The sequence below is a fragment of the Dama dama genome, chromosome 14 (assembly GCF_033118175.1).
Source record: "Dama dama isolate Ldn47 chromosome 14, ASM3311817v1, whole genome shotgun sequence".
In the NCBI taxonomy this organism is placed as follows: Eukaryota; Metazoa; Chordata; class Mammalia; order Artiodactyla; family Cervidae; genus Dama; species Dama dama.
This window is the reverse complement of record NC_083694.1, coordinates 36,407,735-36,433,154: the sequence shown is the minus strand read 5'-3', so window position 1 is coordinate 36,433,154 and position 25,420 is coordinate 36,407,735. Positions and strand designations below refer to the sequence as shown.

The following is a 25,420-nucleotide window of genomic DNA, read 5'->3' as shown; positions in this document are numbered from 1 at the left end:
GGATTACTATGCCCAGGCACTATCGACTTAAATAAACCACTAAATCGCGGGGAGAGGAGGTGGACATTGTCAAGAGAACAGAAGAATGGATGTGCAAGGTTGATTTCCCACTATAAGGCTCCAGTGCCTGCGTGGTGTCTGGACCTAGGCATTTTAGGTTAGAACTCTACAGCATACTGGGCAGAGAACACTGAGTCCTACCTACAGGCAAATCTGTCCAACGAGCTGGGCAACCTCAAGGAAATCTCTTTGTACGAGAGATTCCTAAAGTCTAAAATAGGGAGACGGGATTAGTAACACTGAAGATCTACACGTCTAACTCTGATGCTATAAACAAGGGATCACACAGATCTCCTTCCTTCAGAAAAGGCCAGTCCTCAGGCTTCAAGCCGTCCCGGTTTTTCGGCACATCTGCATTAGCTCGGGGGATGGACCCCGCACAAAGCACCGCCTTACGAACGCCTCATCAACCCCAGTCTCGAGCAGGCCTTCAGCACCCCGCGCCGGGTGACTTCTCAGACCTTCCTCCACCTCCCCGTAACGCCCGACCTCGGCTGGGACCCGGGAACCCGCGACTGTGTTTCCTCCCTGAACAAGTAAAATCATCTGGGGCACCTAGGCCTAAGCTTCGCGTCCGCCGCGGCCTCCATGAGGAGAGCGGAGGGGGAAATCGACTCCTTCGACGATCTCCGCGGCCTGGACCCGCCCCCTCCGCCTGGCGCCAGGCTGCGGAGGGCCGATCGGCTCGATGAGCGGGGGCGCAGCTGCGGCGGAGCGGCCGACGCCGGGTCCGCGCCCACTGTCTCCCCCTCCCCGCTCTCTTCTTCCGATTCCCACTCCTTCCCCCGCCCGTCCAGCGCCGCCCGCCCGGAGAGCTGCCGGGAGCTCCCCGGGAGACTCAGGTACGGCCGTCCTCCTGGGCCCGACGGGAGGGGCGGATGTGCGAAGGAAACGGAGACGACGTCCGTGCCCCACCGCCCCCAACGTCCGCGTCGGGCTGAGGGGCCGGCCTCGGGGGTCGCAGAGTGGGAAAAGGCTGGGGTCGGACGGGCGGGTTACCCCGAGGAAGAACGATCAGGACCTGGGTGTTCAATGAGGGGCGGTTAAGGGGGAGAAGAATAGGAATTGTAGGGTGCTCTGGGGAGATGGGAGGACAACAGCGGAGGGAATAGGGAAGACTGGAGAAGAGTGGGAGGCAGCCCGGAATGTGAGTGCGTGTCTTGGGGTAGAAACGACTAGAGTCAGGAGCAGATGGCAGGGGACGTGACCCGGTGCGACTGATGCGGGGGCGGGTGAACGGGGCTGCTCGCTGGAGGGATGGATTTGTTTCTTTATTCAAAGACTGGGGAGAGAGCGCGCCAATCCCGTTGCGTTTATAATGACCGAAAGGGTGAGGTGAATCGTTAACAGTTTGACAGCTTTTGTGAAGAACATCTCCAGGCTGTGTCCATCCAAGTCACTTATTTCCGTGAAACTGCACCAGCCAAGATTGCTGATGAGAGTTTAGGAAGAGGAATCAGAAAGGGAACGGAGCCTGGGGAAAGAGAGCCCTCTCTACAGATTTCAAGCTGTTTGTAAAATGAAATACTAGGGGTTTTGGTTTGCTTGTTGTTTGCATAAAGCAAAAAAGAAGCCAACATTTACTAAACAACAGGTTAGAAGAATATTACGTACTGCCTCTTCAAAAAATACAGGAAATTGTGAACGTATGATGATGGCATAAGCTTATGGTGATGTGACTTTAGAAAAATGTATTGGTGATGTTGAAATGCATCGCTGAAGGTTCTGTTGTTTACATATATACCTAGACACAAACACCTGAATTTATATGTATTTTGGGCAGGAGAGATCTATGGAGAATATGTATAAGTCTAATTTCTGAGCATGGTTTATTTCTACTAGTCGTCTGGTGCAAATATCATCAATTGCCCTGATTATTAAGTGCAGTTAATAATCTGCCTGCTGCTTTGCTGATGGCTTTTATGTTTGTCAGTCGTTGATTTCGTGCCTTCATGAAGCTGATTCTTGGATTATGGGCCCTGAATTTGGGTTTGCTCATCGTTAAACTTGTAGTTTTACTGTACGTTTCACAAAGATGTTATGTAAGTCTGCCTGCTATTTGCTTTTGGATGTTGAAGCAGCCCTTTTGTAGGGTTTAAAATATAAATAAAATACAGGTATAATTAAAAGCTCGAGTCCTTTGGTTGCTTCTTTTGTCATCTGTTTCTCCATACTTTCTGTAACATTTCTGAATGAATGAATTATTCAGAAATCGAAGAATGAGGAATAAAATGGGTCAGATGCCGGATGTGCGTGACAGAAATATTGTAGAATGAAGAACTCTAGAGCTGTTGCTTAGGTAGCAAGTACTTGGTTTTTGTTCAAGTGATTAAGTTTCTGGCTTGGAAAATTATTTCTTATCAAAGAAAAGTGTATCAATTTGTTTGGATGGGAAGTCAACTTAAAATTTTACTTTATCTGGTTTATGAAACTGGACTCTGGGCTTGTTTATTCTTTTTTAAGTGAATGATATTAACCACCAAACTGATGTCTATGCTTAAAGATCTTAGAGGTTGTTCTGTGCAAAGGGAAAGAGGGCTGCTGGGTTGTTACAGGGAAATGGTCTTTATAGAACAGAATTGTGTAACCTGATAGACAACTTATTGAGTAAATACTAAAATTGATTATGCACAGTCATTAATAATTTAGGCCTATTTTTCTGCTATTTCAATCAGTAGAGTGACTAACACTGTTACTTATCTTTTACCAAGCCTTAGTTTTCTCTTGGTTTCTTGGTGCTTACTTCAAAGAAGTGTTGTAAAGAATAAAAAATGTGTCTAAGTTACTGAGCACAGTGCCTAACACATAGTAAAATATTCAGTACACCTTAGCTATTCTCATTATTCATCCATCTTCTTGTCCAAGATACTGAAAACTTGTTTGCATATGTCAGCTTTTCCTCAAGAAAATTTTGAATATGTTGCATATTCAAGCATTTTCCTGGAAAAATTCAATGCAAATAAGCATTTTAAAAACAGACTTTCTGTAGCAAACTGAAAACCTGATTTTGTTTAACCCAGCACTTAGCAAGCATATCCCTTTCCTTGGAGCACCTGGTGGTGTGCATTGGAACAGGGCATTATAATTTACAGAATATTTTTGCATGTATGTATTAATCTGATATGACCATCCCAACTCCATGCATAAGCCTAGAAATAACTGTTTTACAGATGGGGAAATGGAATCATTGTTGATGCAACTCACTAAAAGTGAGTGAGAGAATTTGCTGTCTTCTGACTCCAAATTAAAATCTTTAAGCATCTGATGTCTCACTTGCAAGGGGACAATCTCCTGTTTTTCTCTCCTCTCCTGTGCAGTCTTCTGTTTCATTTGATAAAAATGTTGTCACTGATTTTCTCCACATGCTCTCTAAAAGTTACCTCCATTTTTCTCAGGGTTTTAACTATTTTTTGTGTACTGAGTCCTCGCATGGAGGGAGGCCAGGGTCACTGGTACGGAGACCCTGTGAGCGAGAGCAGTTGAAGTCAGAGAAGTGGAGGGGGCCCCATCACATCGGGCTTTGTGTGCTGATTTTACTACTTTAGCTTGCACCCCAAAGTTTCAAATCTGATGGAATTTATTTTCTCTTTAAGGTGGTAAAGATTTATCCTGCGGGGAAGTAGAAGAGTACCTCATTAAAAAAGATGCCTCCCAAGTTCAAGCGCCACCTAAATGATGATGATGTCACAGGTTCTGTGAAAAGTGAGAGGGTAAGTTCAGGATCTTAATCTTTAAAAAGGAAAGATTCAAACTTTGTTTTCCTTTGTAAATAATTTTAGAAAAATCTAATGTTTATGGCTATATTTGAATTCTATATGTTTTCTTAATGCTGCTGCTAAGTCACGTCAGTTGTGTGCGGCCCTGTGCGACCCCATAGACAAGCCCACCAGGCTCCCCCGTCCCTGGGATTCTCCAGGCAAGAACACTGGAGTGGGTTGCCATTTCCTTCTCCAGTGAATGAAAGTGAAGTGAAAGGGAAGTCACTCAGTTGTGTCTGACTCCTAGCAACCCCATGGACTGCAGCCCACCAGGCTCCTCCATCCATGGGATTTTCCAGGCAAGAAAACTGGAGTGGGGTGCCATCGCAAGTATATGTTACTTAGATTGGGACTCAGCCAAATTCTATTTCTATTAGTGACCATATTTTGTTCCCAGCTTCTTTCTAGTCTTTCAAAGGGAATTTCGTATAAATACAGAATATCTTCTTTCAGATTCTGGAGCCAAATGTGGTTGGAGTTCCTCAGAATTTTTCAGATTTTACAAAGGTAGTTAGTGCACATTTTATAAGAGTCTTCTGCGGAAGTCTAGAGCAGCACCTCCAAACATACTAATGTTTCTCAGTGAAATGTCTGGTTATTCTAAGTATATAAATAAATTAGCTAATATCAATTCAGGTCAGCTTTTCCCCAAGTGAGTTTTGACTCCAAAACTTAAAAAATCTCTTGGTTTTCAAAACTTTTTAGATTTTGGAATTGCAGATAAAGAATTCTGATCCTGCAGTTGCCTCAGAGCCAGAGTAGCTTTTATATAATGCTCAATTTCTTGTTTATTTTGGAATATTCTATGCAGAGTTGTATAAATCTAGAAATTATGCAGCATTTTGGAAGATAACATTGATACTAATAGTGTAGATAGCTTTCTTTTAGAATAAGTAATCAATAAGGGTTTATTGAAGGGAGGAATTAGAGCTGTTGTTTTTCATTCATCCACCTGAAGTCCTCCCTCGCTTCTTGTCTTCCTGCCATTCCTTTATTTGCTGATTCATGCAACAGATAAATATTGCTACCTATTATATGCTAGGCATTGTGCTAAAAACTGGAGGGCATGTCTCTTCTCTATACAGCCGATAGTCTACTTGACTTCATTTTACACACTCCTTTTTCGCACGAAGAGCTTCTGTCCCACATGCTATGGTTTAGAGGTATCTTGAAGTATAGTATAGGAATCATTTGTGATCCTTTTATTCTCTTTCTGCAGTTTTTGTTTTTGTTTTGCTTGAAGGGGGATAGAATCCACCAATAGACAAATTGCTAGTAAACTTTTTAAAATAAACTTTGTGTATATACTCAACAATATAAGATATGCAGTCGGAATCAGTTCTACCGCGAAGAATGGCACTTCCTTTCTGCATTGTTGGTTGACTGCTACCACAATTTGCTGTAAAAATAGGATATTAGATACCAGAATTGAACAAAATTGGCTGTTTAGAGTCCTCCTTTTGAATGTTAATCAGACCATGACATTTGATAATTGGTTCTAAGAATTTATAAATCACTTTTATAAAACTTTTTAACTTGTGTTCCTCTTTTGTTACACTTTTTTTGATAATACCTTTATTGAGACATAATACACATGCCATACAATTCACTCATTAAAAGTATACAATTCAGTGGATTTTAGTAATTAATATTTAGTACAGAATTATATAATCATCACCACAGTCAATTTTAGGACTCTTTCATCTTTCCAAAAAGAAACTCTGTACTTTTTAGCAGTCAACCCCTGTTCTCATCCCTTCAACCCTAGGCAACCACAGATCTATAGCTTTGTCTATTCTGGATATTTTATATAGATGGGAGCATACACTATGTTGTCTTTTGTAAATGACTTCCTAGCATGATGTTTTCATCCATGTTGTAGTATGTATCAGTACTTCATTCTTTTTTATTGCTGAATAATATTCCAATATATGAATGTCTCACACTTTATTCATTCATCAGTTAATGAACATTGGGGCTTGTTTACATTTTTTTGGCCATTATGAAGAACGCTACTGCTATGAACATTCACATACAAGTTTTGTTTTCATTTCATTACATATATTTTCATTTCTCTTGGGTAAGTATCTAGGAGTAGAAATACCTGGTACTATAGTAACTCTGTGTGCAGCCTTTTGAAGAACTGCCGAACTGTTTTCCAGAATGACTGCACAGTTTTTACATTCCCGCCCAGGAATGTGTAACAGTTATAATTTCTCCGCATTTCTCCTCACCACCAATCTCTGCTCACCAACACTTGTCACTATCTGCCTAGTAGGTGTGAAATGATATCTTATTGTATTACATAACCCTTTTTGTGATAATGTATACTTAGCACTTGTGTTTGTTCAGTGGATAAGTGTAAAGACATTGGTTTTCATTGTGTTTCTCATTGGGCAACTGTAATAAACACTGTATTTTTAGTATACAGGGCAAATAAGCTGTGTTATCAATGTAATGATTGTCTGCTACTTATTAGCTACAATAGCATTCTAGAAATATTTGTTGAAAGAAATCACTAATGTATCTTCCTATATATTATTAATATTGAACATCTTTTCATGTGGTCATTGGCCATTTCTTTTCTGTTAGGAATTGTCTATTTCTCTCCTTTGATGATTTTTCTGTCTTGTGTCTTTTTCTTACTGGTTTGTCGGAGATCTTTATTTAATAGAGATATCAGACCCTTTAGTCTGAAAGTATGTTGCAGATTTCTTTCCTGGTCATTTACTTTTTGTTAGAATTTGCTAGTATATCTCCTGCATCTCTCTCTTTTTTCCATTCTTTATTTGACATTTATTTTAGGTCAATTTCTTATAAACAGATACTAGCTGGAATTTTTTTTGAACTTCACATACAGTTTTTCCTTTTAATAGGAGCATTCAGGCCATTCATATTTATTGTGAAAACTAATTTATTTGGACATTTTCTGCACTAGCTGGTCCCTCTGCTGGCAGTGAATGCTCTTCATCTTAATCTCTGGTTGGCTCTTTGATATTGTTTGGATCTCAGCCTAAATTTCACCTTTTGAGAATGATTTTCCTTGACAGCCTAATCTCATTTAGTCACCCTGTCACTTTTGATCCCATCACTGTTTTAATTCTTTGCATAACTTTTATCACTGTCAGATATTTTTCTATAAGAGCTCAGACCTTGTCTGTCTTGTTCAAAGCTGGTGCTTGGTCCTTAGAACAGTGCCTGGTACACAGAAGGTGCTCAAACATATTTGTTAAATGAATATTGAGCAATCCTCTTTTCATTTTTCTTGCTCTTTGTGTATTATTTATAATAATATATAGAGATAATGATATTCGTGATATTATTTTTATTCATTTATTTTTTGGCTGTACTGGGTCTTTGTTGAAGTTCATGGTCTCTTTGTTGCGGCACACGGGTTTTCTCTTCAAGAAGCAAGGGCTTCTCCTTGATTTTCGTGGATTTAGTTGCCCCACAGCGTGTGGGATCTAACTTAGACCAAAGATTGAACCTGCGTCCCCTGCTTTGGCAGGCAGATTCTTAACCACTGGACCACCAGGGAAGTCCTTCATTATATTTCTTAGGTTTTCCCAAGTTTCCCTAACTTCTTTTGTTCAGTTGATTATTTTTCCTTACTTTTCCCCTACCCGCCCGACCACTAGATAGTTAAAAAATTTCTTCTCTTCTTCCCCTTTTCCTTCTCTCTCTTTTACTAACTTTACATGTTAACATGTGTGCATGCTAAGTTGCTTCAGTTGTATCCAACTCTTTGCAACCCTATGGATTGTAGCCCACCAGGCTCCTCTGTCCGTGGAATTTTCCAGGCAAGAGTGGGTTGCCATTTCCTTCTCTAGGGGATCTTCCATCCCAGGGATGGAGCCCATCTCTCCTGCATTGGCAGGCAGGCTCTTTACCAATAGCACCACATGGGAAACCCGTACGTGTTAGCAATAATGTTTAAATTTGTGTTTTCTGTCAACATGCTGACAACTGTGCCCCTCTGAACTACTTTTCATTCTAGGCCTCTTCCCCCTTCCTCCACTTCTCTCCCCACCAAGATAAGCATGTGACTTTGCTGTTACTTCCCCACTTTACTCTCCTCTTCCTGCTTTTGGGTTTTGTTAGAAAAGTTTGAGATTCTTTTAAAGTTTTTCTTTATATTACATGTTTTCTTTTTCAATAGCTGTGCATTATAGTTCACAATCACATTATCATCTTCCCTTTAGATTTGACCACACATTTTATTAGACATACTGAGTATATCAATCTCCATCTTTGTTCTGATAGAATTTTCTTCTTAGCCAGTGTAATTCCTTAGGTCATTTTCTCAGAAAAGGTACATGGGTGGTGTATTTGCTTCCTATGGCTGCTGTAACAAATTGCCACAAATTTAAAACAACATAAACTTATTATCTTATAGTTCTAGTGACCAGAAGTCCAAAGTGGATCGTACTGGGCTACAGTCAAGGCACTGACAGGACCGTGTTCCTTCGGGAGACTAGGAAAGAGGCTGTTTTCTTGCTTTTTCCCAGCTTTTAGAGGCTGCCTGCCCTGTGTGGCTCATGCCCCTTCCTATATCTTTAAATCCAGCTGTGTAACATCTTCCAGTGTCCCCTGCCTCTCTTTCACTTCTGCCTCCTTTTTTTTTCCAGTTTGTTTGTTTACTTTTATCTATTTATTTGTTTTTAGCTGTGCTGAGTCTTCGTTGCTGCATGTGAGCTTTCTCTAGTTGCAGCAAGTGGGGACTTCTCTTTTTGAGGAGCACAGGCTCTAGAACGCATGGGCCTCAGTAGCTGCAGCATGCGGGCTCAGTAGTTGGTGCTCATGGGCTCTAGAGCATGGGTTCAGTAATTGTGACACACGGGCTTAGTTGCCCAGGGGCGTGTGGAATCCTCCCAGACCAGATATCGAATCCTTGTCTCCTGCATTGGCCAGTGGATTCTTTACCACTGAGCCGCCAGGGAAGTCCCTGCCTCTCTCTTTTCTAAGAACTCTCTGATGACTGGGCTCACATGATTAATCCATATTGACCTTCCCACCTCAGGATCCTTGGTTTATCGCTTCTGCAAAGTCCCTTTTACCATGCAAGGGAACATAGTCAAGGTTTCCGTGATTAGCACGTCGACATCTGTGGGGAGGCACTAATCTACCTACAAAGTATGTACTGTTGGAGGTTTTGTATGCTGAAAAGATTTCGTTTTTGCTCTTCTTTAGCCTCCTCTTGGAACTTTATATCTTCGCTTTTGGGGGAGAAGGTTCCTCATTTTAAGAAAAATAGTTGTATCTTATAAGGTAAAAGTATAAAGTTGTTTTTGTTTGGAAGTTCAAATATGTGTACAGGGCTGTTCATGGGCTGAGTCGCTATTAGGTGCCATTTGTTATGCCTTGTCTCTGAGCTCCAAAACCTACCGTATATACTCCTCTCTCTGATGCTGGAGTTGGACTCTGCAACTGCAGTACATTTCTCCTTTGCCTCCTGACTCCTTCTTAGGTTCTGTAAGTAGATAGATACTGGAAGGCAGAGGGAGGAGAAAGGACTTGCTCCTTGCTGATTGCCTGCGTTCCTTACTCCCACACCAGCTTCAGTGACCTCTCTTTACCTTGGGGTCAGTCAGTCAGAGGATTCTGTGTTACAAGCATTTTCTTAGAAAGCCTGCACTGCGGTTTCTTATCTTTTAGCTTCTGGTGAAGCACATGTGATTACCCTTCCCTCTGTCTGGAAGCGTGGAGTTAAGAAATTTCACCAGGATAGAAATTGTTTCACTGCTCCGTCCCTGACAATTTTTAAGCCCCTGGGAATCTGAAAACTCAAGTCTTTTTCTTTTTTGGCAGAGAAATCTTTTAGAAGATGATTCAGATGAAGAAGAGGACTTTTTTCTGTAAGTTATTTTTGTTGGATTTACAGCTTTATTGAGGTGTAACTGACATACAGTAAAATACATATAAACGGTACAATATACATTTTGACATATCCACTGTATGCCTGTGAAATCATCAGAAAAATCAAATAATGAACATTGCCATCACCTCAAAAGTTTCCTCAAACCTCTTGGTAATCTGTCACTTTTCCAGTCCGCGGGCAGCCACTGGTCTGCTTTCTATCACTGTAGTTTGTATCATCTAGATTTTTTTGATAAGTAGAATCATACAGTATGCCTTTTTTTTTTTTTTTTTTACTGGCTTCATTCACTCTGTATAATTATTTTGAGATTCACCCTTGCGGTCACATGTATTAGTAGTTTCACCCATGCTGTCCCATGTATCAATAGTTTGTCTCTGTTTATTTTTGGGTAGTTGTCCATTATATGAACACTTACCCATTCACTTATTGATGGATATTTGGGATGTTTCTAGTTTTTAGCTATTATAAATAAAACTGCTGTAAACATTTGTGTACAGGTTTTGTGTGGACTTATGCTTTCATTTCTCTTGGGTAAATACTTAGGATGGTAAGTATGTTTACTTAACATACATAACATAAAATTTATGTTTAAATGGCTGGTATATGTTTACAGCTGTTTCCCAAAGTGGCGTGTACCACTTTTATGTTCCCACCAGCATTGTATGGGAGTTCTGATTGTTCCAAATCCTCATCGCCACTGTGTATAGTCAGTCTTTTAATTTTAGCCACTCTTGTTGGTGTATAGTGGTATCCCATTATGGTTTTTATTTGCATTTTCCTAACTACAGATTATGCTAAACAACTTCTTTTGTGCGTATTTACGGTTTTCATGTTTTCTTTCATGATGTATATGTTAAAATCCTTTGCCCAATTCTGAGTTTGTCTTATTAAGTTGTAGGAGTTTTTTTTAAATATGTTTTACAAATTCTTTATCAGAGAAATGTTTTTACAAACATTTACCCCTAGTCTGTAATTTAATCTTTTCATTTTCATAACTATCTTTTGAAGAGCAGAGTTTTAATTTAATCAGTTTATTAAATTTTTTCTTTTATTGTTTTTGCTTATTTAAGAAATCTTTGCCAAACCCAAAGATTCTAAGATTTTCTTCTCTGATTTCTTCCAGAAGTTTTAACATTTTGCCTTTTACATTTAGGTCTATAATCTATTGTACATTAATTTTTTATATATGGAATTGAGGTAAAAGTGAAGGATAATTTTAGGAGGGGCCAGGGGGCATATGGCTATTTGTGCCACCACCATTTGATGAAAAGATTATCTTGTCCCCATTGAATTGCCCTGATGCTCTGTCAGAATTAATTAACTTGATCCATCCTTTGCAGTTACAATTAGAAAGGGCCTCAGTTTTAATTGCAAAGGCAGGAAGGATGACATATTGTTGCAGGAGTTTTCTCTGAAGGTTGATGTAGCAGGGTAGGCCTGGGAGGAAGCATTTACCTCCCTCTGCTATAATGTTGTTTTTGTAAAGACTCCCCCCCCCCCCAAATAAAAAACACTTTATAAAAGTAGTTGTCAGCTATGAGGCAATCGACAAACAGAGCCTACAGGAGGGAAAGCAAGTCCATTAAGAGGAGATAGTATCATTTTTGGCAGGAAGGTCAGATGAAGTGGGAAGAATATTTCCTGTAGGTAACAAAACTTCCAGAGTCACAAAGATAATTGCTAACAGTGCCAATTTCAGGGAGAATCCTTAGACTGCAGCAATAGCTACCTGTGAACAAAGGACTCATTATTGAAAAGAAGGTCAGATGCTTTGGCCAAATAAGTGGTTACCTGAATGTAAGCAAGAAACAAACTTTTCAGGCCAGCTCTGTACACTGGAGGTTTACTCCCAAACAATGGTGTACAACGTCCAAAGGGCCTGCTGACAAAGCCGGCACACTTGTTCAAAGTCAGCTCCCACACACGGTGCTTCTGTCTGTGCACTGAAAGGGAAACAAAGCAGGTAACATTCCGAAATAATTTTTAAAGATTAGTCAACACTACTTTCATAGCAGGATTATTCATAATTGCAAAAAGGTGTAAGTAACCCAAGTGTCTGTCAATGGATAGATGTATAAAATATGGTATGCACATACAATGGAATAGCACTCAGTCTTAAAAAGGAAATTCTGAAACACGCTGCAAATGAATGAACCTTGAAGACAGTTATGCTAAATGAAAGAAGCTGGTCATAAAGGATACATTTCACATGATTCTTCTTATCTGAGACACCTACAGTAGTCAGATTCATAGAGATACAAAGTAGGATGGAGGTTGCCAAGAACTGGGTGTAGAGGAAAATGGTAAATTAATGTTTAATTGGTCAGAACCTATTCTTTGAGTTTTGTGGTTTATACCTTATTTTCTATCATCAGAAGAAGGAAAAGTACTTAAAATATCCCCAAATTTTTATTTCCAGTGTATTAAAATGGATTGGTTTAAATGATACAACACTTGACTATAATGGAGAGATAATTTGAGAAATGTTAATATTTTCATAGACTCCTACATTTCCCTTTAGTTATGTTGCTAAGTTTAAGATGAGTAATCAAAAAACATACTTTAAAAAACTTTGTTTTGAAAAAAAAAAACAAACAACTTTGCTTTGAATGGATTTTTCTCTATATTCATTCCTGAAAATTAGCATTTCACTAGAGCCTAAATTCAAGGTAACTGGACTTAAGAGTGTTCTGTGTGCTTAGTCGCTCAGTCGTGTCCAACTCTGTGCAACCTTATGGACTGTAGCCCGCCAGGCTCCTCTGTCCATTGGAATTCTCCAGGCAAGAATACTGGAGTGGGTTGCCATGCCCTCCTCCAGGGGATCCTCCTCACCCAGGAATTGAAGCCAAGTCTCTGCATTCCAGGTGGATTCTTTACTGTCTGAGTCACCAGGGAAGCCCAAGAATACTGGAGTGGGTAGCCTATCCCTTCTCCAGGGGCTCTTCCTGATCCAAGAATGGAACCGGGGTCTCCTGCATTGCAGGCAGATTTTATAATTGATCATAAAGTTATTCATAATCCCTAGCACTTTGGTTGTTGTGGTATTTCAGTTTAATGATTAGAATATCTGTGGTAACCAAGAATTATATTGAAACTGATAACATTCAGAAGAATTGGGTTGTGACAGCCTGTACTAAGTATCAGTGAAGTACAGGCATGATTATATATCGATAAGTCCTATCAATACTAGTAAAATCTGGTTCCTTATGATGAATGATCCATGTTTAGAATTCAACATGTGTGTGTGTATTTTCTGCTTTGCTGTTTGTTTTAATGCTCTCCTTATTAATTGTATTTGGTGTTTTTTGGTTTTTTTCAGAAGAGGACCATCTGGACCAAGATTTGGACCCAGAAATGATAAAATTAAGCAGTAAGTTTGTGAGATACTTATTTGTTTAAAAGATTATCATATTTGTACCTGGACCAGGGGTTGGCAGACTACAACCTATGGGCCAAATCTAGTTTTTATAAATTTTTATTGAAACAGCCATTCCTGTTATCTTAGTTGCTTTCAGACTTATAATGACAGATTTCAGTAGTAGTGACAAGAGACTTTATGATCCACAAAATCTAAAAACTATTCTATCTTATCTTTTACAGAAAAAATTTGCTGAGCCTTGATGTAAACTGATATTCTAGGTTGTAAAAACCCAGTCATTCTTTTTATTTTCACAGAGCTACCTCTTAATTATAGCTAAGGAAATGCAGTTCCTGGTTGTTGATTTTTATTTCTGTATATCAAATTCATTTATTTAGCGTAATCTCAAGGTCTGTTTTGGTTTTAAATCTATAACATGATTCCCATTTTCAGCATGATAATAAAAGCAACATAATAGATTTAGTTTTCTGAAGTACAGTATCTTTTTTAGATACTTCCAGAATTTATTCGTTTCTATTACTTATCCTAACCCATTTATTGACCTAAGGTTTTTTTTAAATAATTTTATTATTTTTGTCTGTGCTGGGTCTCTGTTGCTCTGTGGACTTTTCTCTAGTTGTGGTGAGCAGGGGCCACTCTAGTTTAATGTGCAGGTTTCTCATCATGTGGCTTCTCTCGAGGTGCATGGGCTTAGTTGCTCTGAGGCATGTGGGATCTTCCCAGATCAGGGATAGAACCCATGTCTCCTGCATTGGCAGGTGAATTCTTTACCACTAAGACACCAGGGAAGCCCTGATCTAAGTTTTATGGCTCCTTAATTTTCAGTTTAAAGCTTTTCTGTATATATTATTGGTGGTAGATGGTGGGTAATGCTATAGTGAATGTGTTTGATGTAAGAAGTATATGAGTCCAGACAAGAAGGGAGCAGGAGCAACTGGAGAAGTGAAACAGCCCTGGAAAATTACCCACCTATAAAAGATAAACTGGAAGATAAACCGAATGGCCCAGGCTCAAGATCTGAGGAAGGGTAGTTGCTCCCCTAAGTCTGGATGTAGATGGCACATAGTGAGAAGGGTGCTATAATATGGTGTCAAGTTATTGATGAGATACTTGGGTTTTAGTCACAGAGCCGTTGGAATGAAGAAATAGGCCCACACTTAGCCAAATCCTAATTAATGGATTCTGAAATACAGAATCACGCTAGCAACAAATTGGTATACTAAATGGGATGTCTTCATTTTTTCTTGCTGCATAACAAGTTACCCTGAACCTAGCAGCCTGAAACAACACACATTCATCAACCCACATTTTCCATGGGTCAGGGGTTCAGTCACTGCTTAGCTGGGCCCTCTGTGCAGGGTCTCACAAGGCTGAAGTCAGGGTGTCGAAGCTCCTGACCAAATTCAGGTAGTTGTTGATATGGTTCACTTCCTTGCAGCTGTAGAACCCACAGTGCTCGCTTCTTCGAGGCCAGCAGAAGAGAGTCTCTGCTGCTTCAAGGGATGTTTCGACAGTCAAGATACAGTGAGCCACTTAGATCCAGACAGTTTATTACTCACATAGGTTGTCAAAGGAAGAGAAGCTGAAGGTGTCAGTTCCCTGGGTTCTTGTCCTATACACCAAAAATGATTATAGGAGGCTGCAGTCTGAGATGTGAGGTACCCTGTTACAAAGGAGCCAGTTCTAGCCCAGGTTTATAGGGGTTTATAGTCTGCAGATATATCCTGCAGAAAGCTTCATGTGTCATCAGACTGTCTCATGACAGTCTCCAGAGGGAGATGGAGAGGTGAGTAAGAGATGGCCTCACAAGTCACTCACCCTCTCATGTTCTGGAAGTACCACAACACATTCAAGGTTGCGAGGATGCCATGGCAGAGAGGTTTTCCTTCTTTGAGCTGGGGTGACTTCTCTGTCCACCCACATGTATACCTCACCTGCCCTTGGAGAAGAGGGCTCCACTGGTGACACATCTGTTTTTTCCCTGCCAATAAGCTTCATTTCCTGTCTGCCATCTTTCCCCAGACTGAGCCTGGTACTGAGCATGGCCCAGTGAATCTTCTCAGTATGACTTTCTGGCTGAACTCCTAAACCAGTGTTGGTTGTACATAGTGGGCATTGCAGACTGTGTCTGTATTAGTAAGTGCCAAGCACACATACATGTGAATATGGATATGTGCATAGTAAATTATCACAATAACTTTGATCACAGAATTTTAGAACAGTAAGGGACGGTTGAGTTCTTTCTCTAGAGCTGAAGGCTTATCAGATTTACTTAGAAGGTGATCAGTCATCAAAACACACAATTGAAACCTTATTGGCACAACCCCATGAGTACTTATCTAACCAGGGCATGACTCAAACGTGTGTCCGAAATGGCCCAAAATCATGGAGCATAACATGCCACATCACTTGCCCAAGGACAAGTACCTAGCATTTGTTTATGAATAGTAACTAAAATTGCTAGCACTGGTGAGTTTAAGGTGTGTTATTACCACTTAATATGTAACATTTCCATACAAGGTGTGGATCAGCAGCATTGTTGCTTTGTTCAAATTTGACTGACATACTGATAACATTAATTCCACAAAAAATGCCCAGTGTCCCTTTTCTTCCTTTATTGAAGTATAGTTGTTTTACAGTGTACAGCAGAGTGATTCAGTTATATATATATATGTAAATGATCTGAAAAAGTATATATATTCTTTATCATATTCTTTTCCACTATAAATTATTATAAGATATTGCATAGAGTTCTTTATGCTATACAGTAGGTCCTTTTAATGGATTTGCTAGTATTCCAGTGTCACTTTTTAGGGAAGATTTTTGGGAAAGATCTTAAATATTCACATGCCTATATAAAAATTTATGATTCTCTTTAGAATGTTTCCTTTGCTTTTAAATTAAATAATAGCATTATAAATGTCACTCTAGTGAATTGTAGACATTCTCTTCCATGGGTAGGAAGTCTCCTAACTATATATAGCCTTGGTCTAAACAGTTTTAATTTTATAAGGTCCCCAAGGAATGTTCCATGATGAACAGCAAAAGTATAAAACTGCAAAAATACAACATACCTTTTAAACTTCTTTTGTCAGCAGTACCTTAAGAGGCCACAAGATGGGGTGTTAACTGTGCAAATAAATACTTGCTTTATAAAATAAGGGATGAGTGTGTGTAGCAGAGCATGAACTTTTTTGTGTTCTTAATGGAAGAACACTGACATTAAACACACACTAAACATTAGGAACCATGCTAAGTGTTTAAAAAACACTGTCACATATAATTCTCATAAGGGAAAGATTATCATTTTATTTATTTTTTTAAATTTTACTTTACAATATTGTATTGTATTTAAAGGTGAGAAAATACGAGGTTCAAAGAGGCTTGCAAAATGGCTTGCAAAGCCACATACATAGTAAGTGATGACACTGAATTGCAAACCCAGATCTGTCTGCATCCAGAGCCTGGGCTCTCTATACTACACCACGCAGCTTCCCTATAGTGGTGATAATTAGACATTTCGGGAGCTCAAGTGCTGTCAGACTCTTGAGTCTGACACGTTAAAGTGTCTTCTCTCTGCGTTCCTTTATATTTTCGAGGGTAGGTTCTCTCTTGTGTCCTTTCTTCTACCGCATGACTCTTTAACTGGAAATAAGATAAATCTCCACCCCTTCCTTCAAAAACTTGCTTTTCCTTTGAGTCCTTAATTTTCTTTTCCAGTTAATGACCAACATCTATATTTACTCAATTGCTCAGTTTATAAATCTAGAAGTTCTCTACCCTTTTCTTGCCCTAACTCCTTCACCCATATCCAGTTAATCATTGGTTCCTGAAATATCCCCTCCTCTTATTCCTTTAGCCTAGAAATTTCCCACCATTCATCACGTTTTTCTTTTTTTAACTATGGCCAATTCACTCTTAACCCCTTAAAACTTAGCACCAGGATGTTGATGGCATCTCTGGTCCAGGCTGGATTGATCTAGGCTGCATGACAGATACCAATTAATTAACTAATTAGTTAATTAATTGGTATCTGTCAACCAACTAATCTGTCTATATCCATGGAGTCTTTTGCTTATAGGGATTCTGGGATCATAATGATTCCTTCAGTTACATTGGTTTTGTTTTAAAATCACATGTAGTGTAGGTATATTGATATAAAGAATAGCTATAGGAGCTGCCATACATTTTGTCCATTTCCACCCTGCTGCACTTTATTTAGGCTATTGTCTCTTGCACCTGATGGAAGATAACTAGCTAGAAATTTCAAGATTGGTCCTTGGTGAACAATAGCTCTGCTTCCATTATAGTTAAATGCAGATCTCTACATTCACTGCCTTATATCTCTTTCTCAAGTAGCTGGATGTGCTTGGCAGGACTTACACCCAAATTGTTCACTTATTGAACTGATAAGTCTTAAGTGCATACTCTGTCCCAAGCAGTGTAACAGGTACTGGGGCCACAAAAATGAACCAAATAGGCAGTTACTGAGCTTTCTGACAATGCATTTAATTTGTAGAAACAGGACTAAGAATAAATTACCTTTAAGTTAAATATTACTTTTATTTATATTATGTTGTCTTTTAATTTCCTGAGTACTCAAGCCCACAAATGGAAGGAATGTTGCTATAAGCCTTAAACTTAAAAACTTTAGACTTGGATGATTCTTGAGAACTTGTTATTTTCTATAGTGTCTAATGAAATTTTCAAAAATTGTAAAATCCTCAAGAATACATTATTTTTTAATCTTTTTTTTTTAAACTAGTGTTCAGAATCAGGTGGATGAAGTCATTGATGTCATGCAAGAAAATATTACAAAGGTAATAGAAAGAGGGGAGAGACTAGATGAACTACAGGACAAATCAGGTACAGATACCTCATATATTTCTTGAAATTCTTAATCTGTATTTTGATAGTGTACTTCTCCCATTTTTCTAGCCAAAGTTTAGAAATCTTGTCTTAGGAAAAATGGTATTTATGGTTTTAATGTTTTAACTTCAGCTTCCTTTACTTTAAAAAAAATTATTCAAGTATAGTTGATTTATGTGTTAATTTCTACTGTACAGCATTTATATATATACATATATACTTTTTCATATTCTTTTCCATTATGATTTATTCCAGGATATTGATTATAGTTCCCTGTGCTACACACTAGGACCTTGTTGTTTATTCATCTTATATATAATGTTTTGCATCTGCTAATCCCAAACTCCCAATCCATCCTTTCCCACTGCCTCCCACCCACTGCCCACCCTAGGCAACCACAAGTCAGATTTCTACTTAGGTCTTCCTCCATTTTTCAATTGGGTTGTTTGAAACTTCATTGTTAAGTTGTATATATTAGCTCCCTTTACTTTGAAACATCTTATTGTCGTATTATTGCTTTAATTGATTGGTTGAGAATGAAAAAATTAAAATTCATTATTGAAAAGAATTAGAGTATTTTTTTCTTTTGTCCTGTTATGTTGATGTACTTTGTATCTCTCCTGATCTCATGGAAAATAGGTCTAATCACTTGTATTCAAACTTATTTCAAACTTATCCAGTGTGTTTTTTTTTTTTTCTTTTTCTTAGCTCCCACCCCCCTATCCAGTGTTTTTGTTTTTTTTTTTCTATCCAGTGTTTTTATCTTATGCTTTGTCTGGTGACTTAGTAACCTTTCTTTACTGACAGATGTTAGTCTCTGTTCTTATAACAGTTCTGACACTTATTAGGTACTCACGTATTGTTTAAATGATGAATGGCTGAATGACTGTCTGATTAATCCTTGACAGACTTACTTAACAAAAAAAATTATTTAACCACTTTTAAAATTTCTACTATTTTGCTTCAGAATCACTTTTGATATAATCTAAGAATTTAGCCTTCTCCACTTGTAGAGTTTTTCTATAGTTCTGCCAAGTATTTGAGTTTTTAAGGAGTATTTTCTAACAGAATTCATATTTATTGAAAGCACTGAGGGCCTAGAAGTCTTATCTTACTCTTATCATAAAAGTGGATTGAGCAAACTGATGTGCAGCCACTTTTTCCTTTTTTTTTTTTTTAAGAATACAGAATGCCAGAGTTTGTGGGTGGAGGAAAAGAAAGATGTTGTTTTCATGCTTAAAGGGGAATAAATTTGCAGAAGTAGAAATTAATATTTTCTTGTCTTTGTGTGACTAGATAAAAGAATCCTGTTATGTCGTTTAATCCTTCTCTCCATCCTCTATGTGATATAGAAAGCTTATCGGATAATGCAACTGCTTTTAGCAACAGATCCAAACAACTTCGAAGGCAAATGTGGTGGCGTGGATGCAAAGTAAGTAAATCAGAAGATGTTGGATAGGTTGATCAGCATATCCAGTGGTGGTCAAAGACATGAAGGAAAAAGGGCCTCTCGATTATAAGCTCTGTAAGGACAGGGGCTACAACTCTGTTGCTCATTATTATATATTCTGAGCCTGAGACATGGTGGAACTCTGAATATTTGTCGAATTAATATCTTTTGGGTTAGAAATAACTAAAGGAATCAAGCAGCGCCTGAAAGGTTGTTTTCATGGGTTTCTTCATAGAGAGTAACCCACATTTTATTAATAATTTAGCTTCCTCTAGACTTATCTTATAAGAAATATTAACTTATAATTTATTATTAGTACCTTTTTGGAGCAACCTATACCATTACATACAGATGTTTAAAAGATAGAATGCAAGCTAGAGAAAAATATAATTTTCTTTTGGAAAGGAGGAAAAAAATAAAAGCAGTTGAATGTGTCAGAATTCATATGGCAAATGGGGGGGCTTAAAAAAGTCCCACTGTCCCTCATTATTCTAGAGAGTCTTCTGCCATACGACCCTGAACCAATCTGCCTGATCTCAGAAGCTTGGCAAGGTCAGGCCTGGTTAGTACTTGGATAAGAGGAATAAGAAGTAAAACATTTTAACAAGAAAAAAATTAGGAATCATTATATGCTGATATATTCCTGCAAAACATTTTATGGAAATAAATTTACTTCTTAAATCAAGTATGGCTACTGCTTTATCAAGCAGAAAAATGTTTCTCTTAAGATTTTTTAGAAAATTTCATGTCATGAGCACATCTCATCTTTTTCCTCCTGATACTTTGTATCATTTTAAAGTCTCTCATTTTCCAGTTTAGGAATAACTTTCAAAACATGATGTTGACATATGCTAAGGATTTCTTCCAAGAGTTTCGGTAGATTTACTTCTTTTTGTCTGTGTACCTGTTGAATCCTTTTATTTTCAGAAATAGAACTTAGGGGAAGATACAAGTTTCATTGCTCCTCTTGTCCAGATTTAAATTTTCTAGGTTTTTTTAAAGAGTAAATTTTCTATTTCTATACAAATGTTCTGTTCTGGAAATTAGTTTGGTGGAACAAAAGGTCGACAAGCCATTAACCTCCTCTCCCCATACATACACATTACTCATTCACGTGGCCATTAATAAAATGATAATGTACATTTTGTGTAGCTTCTTTTAACCATAGCTAAAGATTTTCATTTTGTACTTTATGGGGTCCAGATCAAATAAATAGCATGCTTTTAAGTGGGAAAATTAGAGTATATTTTTAATTTATATTTTTTAATAGTCTCTACATCATTGCCATTTTCTGGTTTATTATTATTATTTAGGAAGGACTAAGTAAAGGGCTATAGAAATGGAAAAGAGATAAGAGGTTGCCACTGGCTAAGGGTCGAGGAGTAGAGATTGACTACAGCAGGGTATGAGGGCACTTTCTGAGTGATGAAAGTGTCTTACGTTCAACTGCGATGGTGATGGTTGACAACTAGATGTCAAAATGCATCAAAATGAACTTTAAAAGGGTGAGTTTTATTGTATGTAAACTATCTCTCAATAAGCCTGACTTTTAACATAAATAAGTAAACATGTTTAATGAGAAACAGATTTTTGTCCATGTCGTTTGGAAGAAGTGCACTTTGGACATGTGTGAATACTGCCATTTTTGGTTGTAAACATTTCCTGGCCAGTGTTAGAAACTTTTAGGTGTTTTTAAATTGTTATTAATATTTCCATTTAAATCTTCTAAATGTTAAGCCTAGCATAAATTAATAGGGCAAATTAATATGTATTTTTAGTAAATTTGAAAAGCTACTGTAAAATTTGAAATTATTTTAGAAATATTTTCAGGTTTAAAAAAAATGCAAAGCTTCCATATATTCTCTGGATCACTTTTGTCACTAAAGTACTTTATAGTGTAATGTGGACCCAGACACCTATTGAAAATGTACCCGTATTCATTTGATCTGAGTCTGTGTCTACATTTTTTGGTTATCATGTGATAGGTCCCTGCTATTCAAATTGCAAAGCTTCCGTGTATTGTCTTGGTCACTTTGTTCTTGTCATGAATATAATGCCACTAAAATGTCAGCAGTATTTTTATCTTAGAAACATTTCATTAGGTACTTCTAGTTGCTAGTTGTGATATCCACCGGAATGTTTCATGTGTTTATAACAACTGGGTACCTTTTTTCTGAATGAACCATCTTTAATCAATTGTCTGTGAAAATTGTTGATGATAACAACACTTTTGTTTGAATTCAAATCTAGTCAATTTATAATTTATGCATTGTAGGATTAGATGAGGAATGTGACAATTTTATAGAGAGAGAGAATGTGGACCTAAAATTTTAAGTACCTAAGGACTAATCTTAAGATTTCTCCTATCTGTGAAACTGACGCACAGAATGCTCTTAGGCAAGTTATTTATTAAATGAGGTTTATTCATGAAAAGTTTAAATTATATTCCTCAAAATGGAGATAAAAATGCTAAGAAAATAAGGGGAGCACAAACTAACAGAATTCCAATATATTAATACTTTGAGAATAATTTCTATAAGAAATGCTTTATACTATGTATATTGAACCATCTGTATTGGATGCCAATGGTATTCATGATATCCTGACATTTTTGGACAGAGTTGCTAAAAGATTGTTCTTTTCCTAGCCTTACGTTAGAGATATGTGTGAAATGAAGAGACAAAAAGACCTGGCCCATGAAGGCTTTGATTATTACTGTTTACTCTGTAGCCTTGAACAGTAAAATCTACACAAGCATAACCCCTCAAATTGGGGGAACTCTGATTATTACAGAAAGACGCAAATAATCAAGTTTATATGAAAAAAAATTTGGAAACCTTTCTTAGAAGGAGATTGTTGACGAGTTAGTGTAATGTGGTAAATAGAATGACAGATACTCTTTATTAAGAAGTGAAACATTAATCTTTTCTGTTTTTTGTGTGTTGTAGATAAAAGCTATCATGGCTTTGGTTGCTGTTATCCTTTTGTTAGTGATTATCAGTAAGTATTTATTGGATTATTAATTTGGAGGAGTATCATTTGAAGTTTTAAAAAGTTTTCTTTTTATTTTCAGTTGACCTAGTATTATTGATGTCAGGGTTGAGTAATGATTTATGGCCCCAGACAGGAGCTCTTAACCTAGAATCTGTAACTCTGAAAATGCATATAAATTGTATATAAAATTTTACATGAGTATGCATATGTACGTTTTTATAGTGAGAGTCTTTATCTTTCATCAGATTCTCAACAAAAATGACAGGGCTGCATGATTTGTTTGAGGCCATATATGGCTACTGTTACACTCAAGACCATAACACTCATTTTCTATTTATTATTAACTTTTAGGTATGGCAGCTTCATTTCATAATACTGTGTTTGAAGAAAATACAGATAAATTCTCTAGATGATAATTTTTGTTTTGGATTTGAGCTTCATTTCCATCATTGAAGCATAACTCTTGCCCTTCCTTTTTACCCCCTTAATATCCTTTTTAAAGTCAGATCATTAAAAAAATTTTTTTCATATAGTTGATTTACATTGTTGTGTTAATTTCGGGTGTATGACAAAGTGATTCAGTTATATATTTTTTCAGATTATTTTCCACTGTAGGTTATTAAAAGATATTAAACATAGTTCCCCATGCTGTATAGTAGGTCCTTGTTGCTTATCTGTTTTTAGTAGTTTGTATCTGTTACTCTCACTTCCTAATCTGTCCTTTCCCCCTCTCTTCCCCCTCTGGTAACCAGAAGTTTGTTTTCTATGACTGTAAGTCTGGTTCTGTCTTGGATGTAGATTCATTTGTATTACTTTTTAGATTCCACATATAAGTTACATCATATATTTGTCCTTTTCTGGTCAGATCATTTTTAATATCTCCTTTTCCCCCAAGATTCTTGCTCTGTGTTTACAGGGATTTTATAAAGATCTGGAAAGTATCTCAGAATAACCATTTGAAAAATTCCATAGTGATACTACTTTTAAACAGAAAAAAAAAAAAAAAAGTTTTGTTTCAAAGACAGTCAGTCCTCATAATTTGTGGATTCTGTGTTTGTGAATTCATCTACTAGTTAGCATTGATCATTTATCCCAGTGCTTTTGGAGTCATTGGCAGTTGCAGTCAGAAAGGTGAAAACTTTGGATCTCTTGATGTGCATATTCCCAGCTGATGTCTGATGTCATGCTCTGCCTCAGTCCCACCTCATGAAGTAAACAGGTGCCCTTCAGAGTCTGTTCAGTGCCACGCTGCTCACATTTCTGTCAATCTTGTTAATGGTTTTGCTGTTTCAAGTGGCCCCCAGGGGTACTGGTGCTGTCTAGTGTTGCTGAGTACAAGGCTGTACTGTGCCTTGTGGAGGAAATATGTGTGTTAGATAAGCTTCGTGCAGGCATATGTGACAGTCCTGTTGGCCATGAGTTCAGGGCTAATGAGTCAGCACTGTATAGTAAATAAGGTGTCTCTACCCAGAAACGTATAAAACAAGGTTATGGACTGACTGGTTGTCAGAAACATTGTAGACAGAGGCTGGCAGGAATTCAAGCCTCTATTTGCCGTCAGAACAGTGGTTCAGTATCCACTCTTTCAGTGTTGTGGTGACTTTATGGAACATAACTACTGCCAGTACCAAGAATCAACCAGTGGTATGTTGAATGGCATAAAGAAGAAAATACAATCCAGCCATTCTCTTAGCACACAGATAGCTACTATTAATATAACTATTGTATATACTTCAAGTCTTTTCCTATTAATAATATATAAACATGTTTTCAAAAACTAAAATCATATGTATACTTTCTAGTAAATACTTTCAAAATATTTTCCCATGTTATTAAATGTTTTAGCCTCTTTATACTATGATTTTGTATTAATCTATTTGATCAAAATGCTAATATTAGACATTTAGGTTGTCTCATTTTTGCTTCTCCATTCCCATGTGTTATCTATCATTTCAGATAAAAATTGTCCCTGTTACTTACTTCTTTTCACAATGGAAACTACGTTTAGGAATATTGTTTCTCACAGTAGCGTATGAATCTGATTTTGATGTTTCTTTTCCATTTTTTTCTCTTGCAGTTCTTATAGTTGTGAAATACCGTACTTGATTTGACGACAGATCTTCATTAAACAAAATCTGGGACAATAATAATAAAAGGTTGCTGCATAATTTAAATGAAACCCATGTATATAACTTTCAAAGCTTCTTTTTCAAGAAATTAAGAGGCAAGTATCACTTCAAATTGGAGCATTGAGAATGTCCAATTATCTCCCTCCCTTCCAACAAAATGTTGCTTTTAATAATTATGTTTGAGGCAAAGATAACCAGCCTTGATTTTGCCATATTCCAAGGGTCTAATTTGAAACTAGATACTTGCCAATTCACTATTGTATATATAGTTAAACACTGATAAGGGTATTTCATACTGTTATTTTAATGGCATAAGGACTTGAATTTATTGCATTGAGGTGGGGATCAGGCTGGTGGTCAGGGAGCCTCTGCAGAGTACCAGATCATTATGCTGAAAGATGTGTATAACTATTCCATCGATATTTGCAAGATTCTTTTCATATTAATAATTGCTTTGCAAGCAGTGTTCACATGTTTATAGATGTAACAAAAGCTAAATGTTGTAAATGTTGCTGCCTTCAACTATAACTGAAAACATTCCAGTAAACCTATTTTTGATTGTATAAGGGAATGTGTAGTAATTTTTTGACATTTGGATTATGGAAATGGGAAATTTAAAGTGTGAAAAGCGTAGTATGGCATCATAAATTGGAGGTAATAAAATTATTGAAGAGCATCATTGGAGTATTTGAAAATGCCAAACATACAGCTAAAAGTCATGGTCCGGTCTGTTTTCAGTTAGCCTCCAATAATGTGAGTAATGTGAGTAATGAAATCCACAGGTAACTTGTCCCCCTAATTTTCTGTTTATTAGTAGCTTTCCTCTTTAACTTCAACTAGCTATTTTACCAGAAATGCTTAAAGTAGCAAAATTACCTGCTTAGGATTTTTGATTTTTGCATT

At 37.4% G+C, this 25,420-nt stretch overlaps 1 protein-coding gene across 2 annotated transcripts; it reads left to right on the top strand.

The window, feature by feature from the left end:
- Positions 1 to 730: 730 nt before the first annotated feature.
- On the top strand, positions 731 to 25,083 carry VAMP4 (vesicle associated membrane protein 4). Of its 2 annotated transcripts, none has more exons than XM_061160324.1 (8): positions 731 to 902; positions 3,654 to 3,770; positions 9,627 to 9,673; positions 13,019 to 13,066; positions 17,841 to 17,941; positions 19,297 to 19,376; positions 22,343 to 22,394; positions 24,466 to 25,083. In XM_061160324.1, the coding sequence occupies exons 2-8, from the start codon at positions 3,705 to 3,707 to the stop codon at positions 24,492 to 24,494; spliced, it is 423 nt and encodes a 140-aa protein (XP_061016307.1). In that variant the 5' UTR covers positions 731 to 902; positions 3,654 to 3,704; the 3' UTR covers positions 24,495 to 25,083. The 2 variants fall into 2 exon arrangements, with proteins under 2 accessions (XP_061016307.1, XP_061016306.1); XM_061160323.1 differs by having other exon boundaries at positions 13,016 to 13,066.
- Positions 25,084 to 25,420: the final 337 nt, after the last annotated feature.

Bases quoted from the DNA above. Each gene is read 5' to 3' on its own strand.
- VAMP4 (XM_061160323.1), top strand. From the start codon at position 3,705: ATGCCTCCCAAGTTCAAGCGCCACCTAAATGATGATGATGTCACAGGT. The intron at 9,674-13,015 runs GTAAGTTATTTT...GGTTTTTTTCAG, and splicing joins GAAGAAGAGGACTTTTTTCT to AAGAGGACCATCTGGACCAA. The intron at 22,395-24,465 runs GTAAGTATTTAT...TTTCTCTTGCAG, and splicing joins CCTTTTGTTAGTGATTATCA to TTCTTATAGTTGTGAAATAC.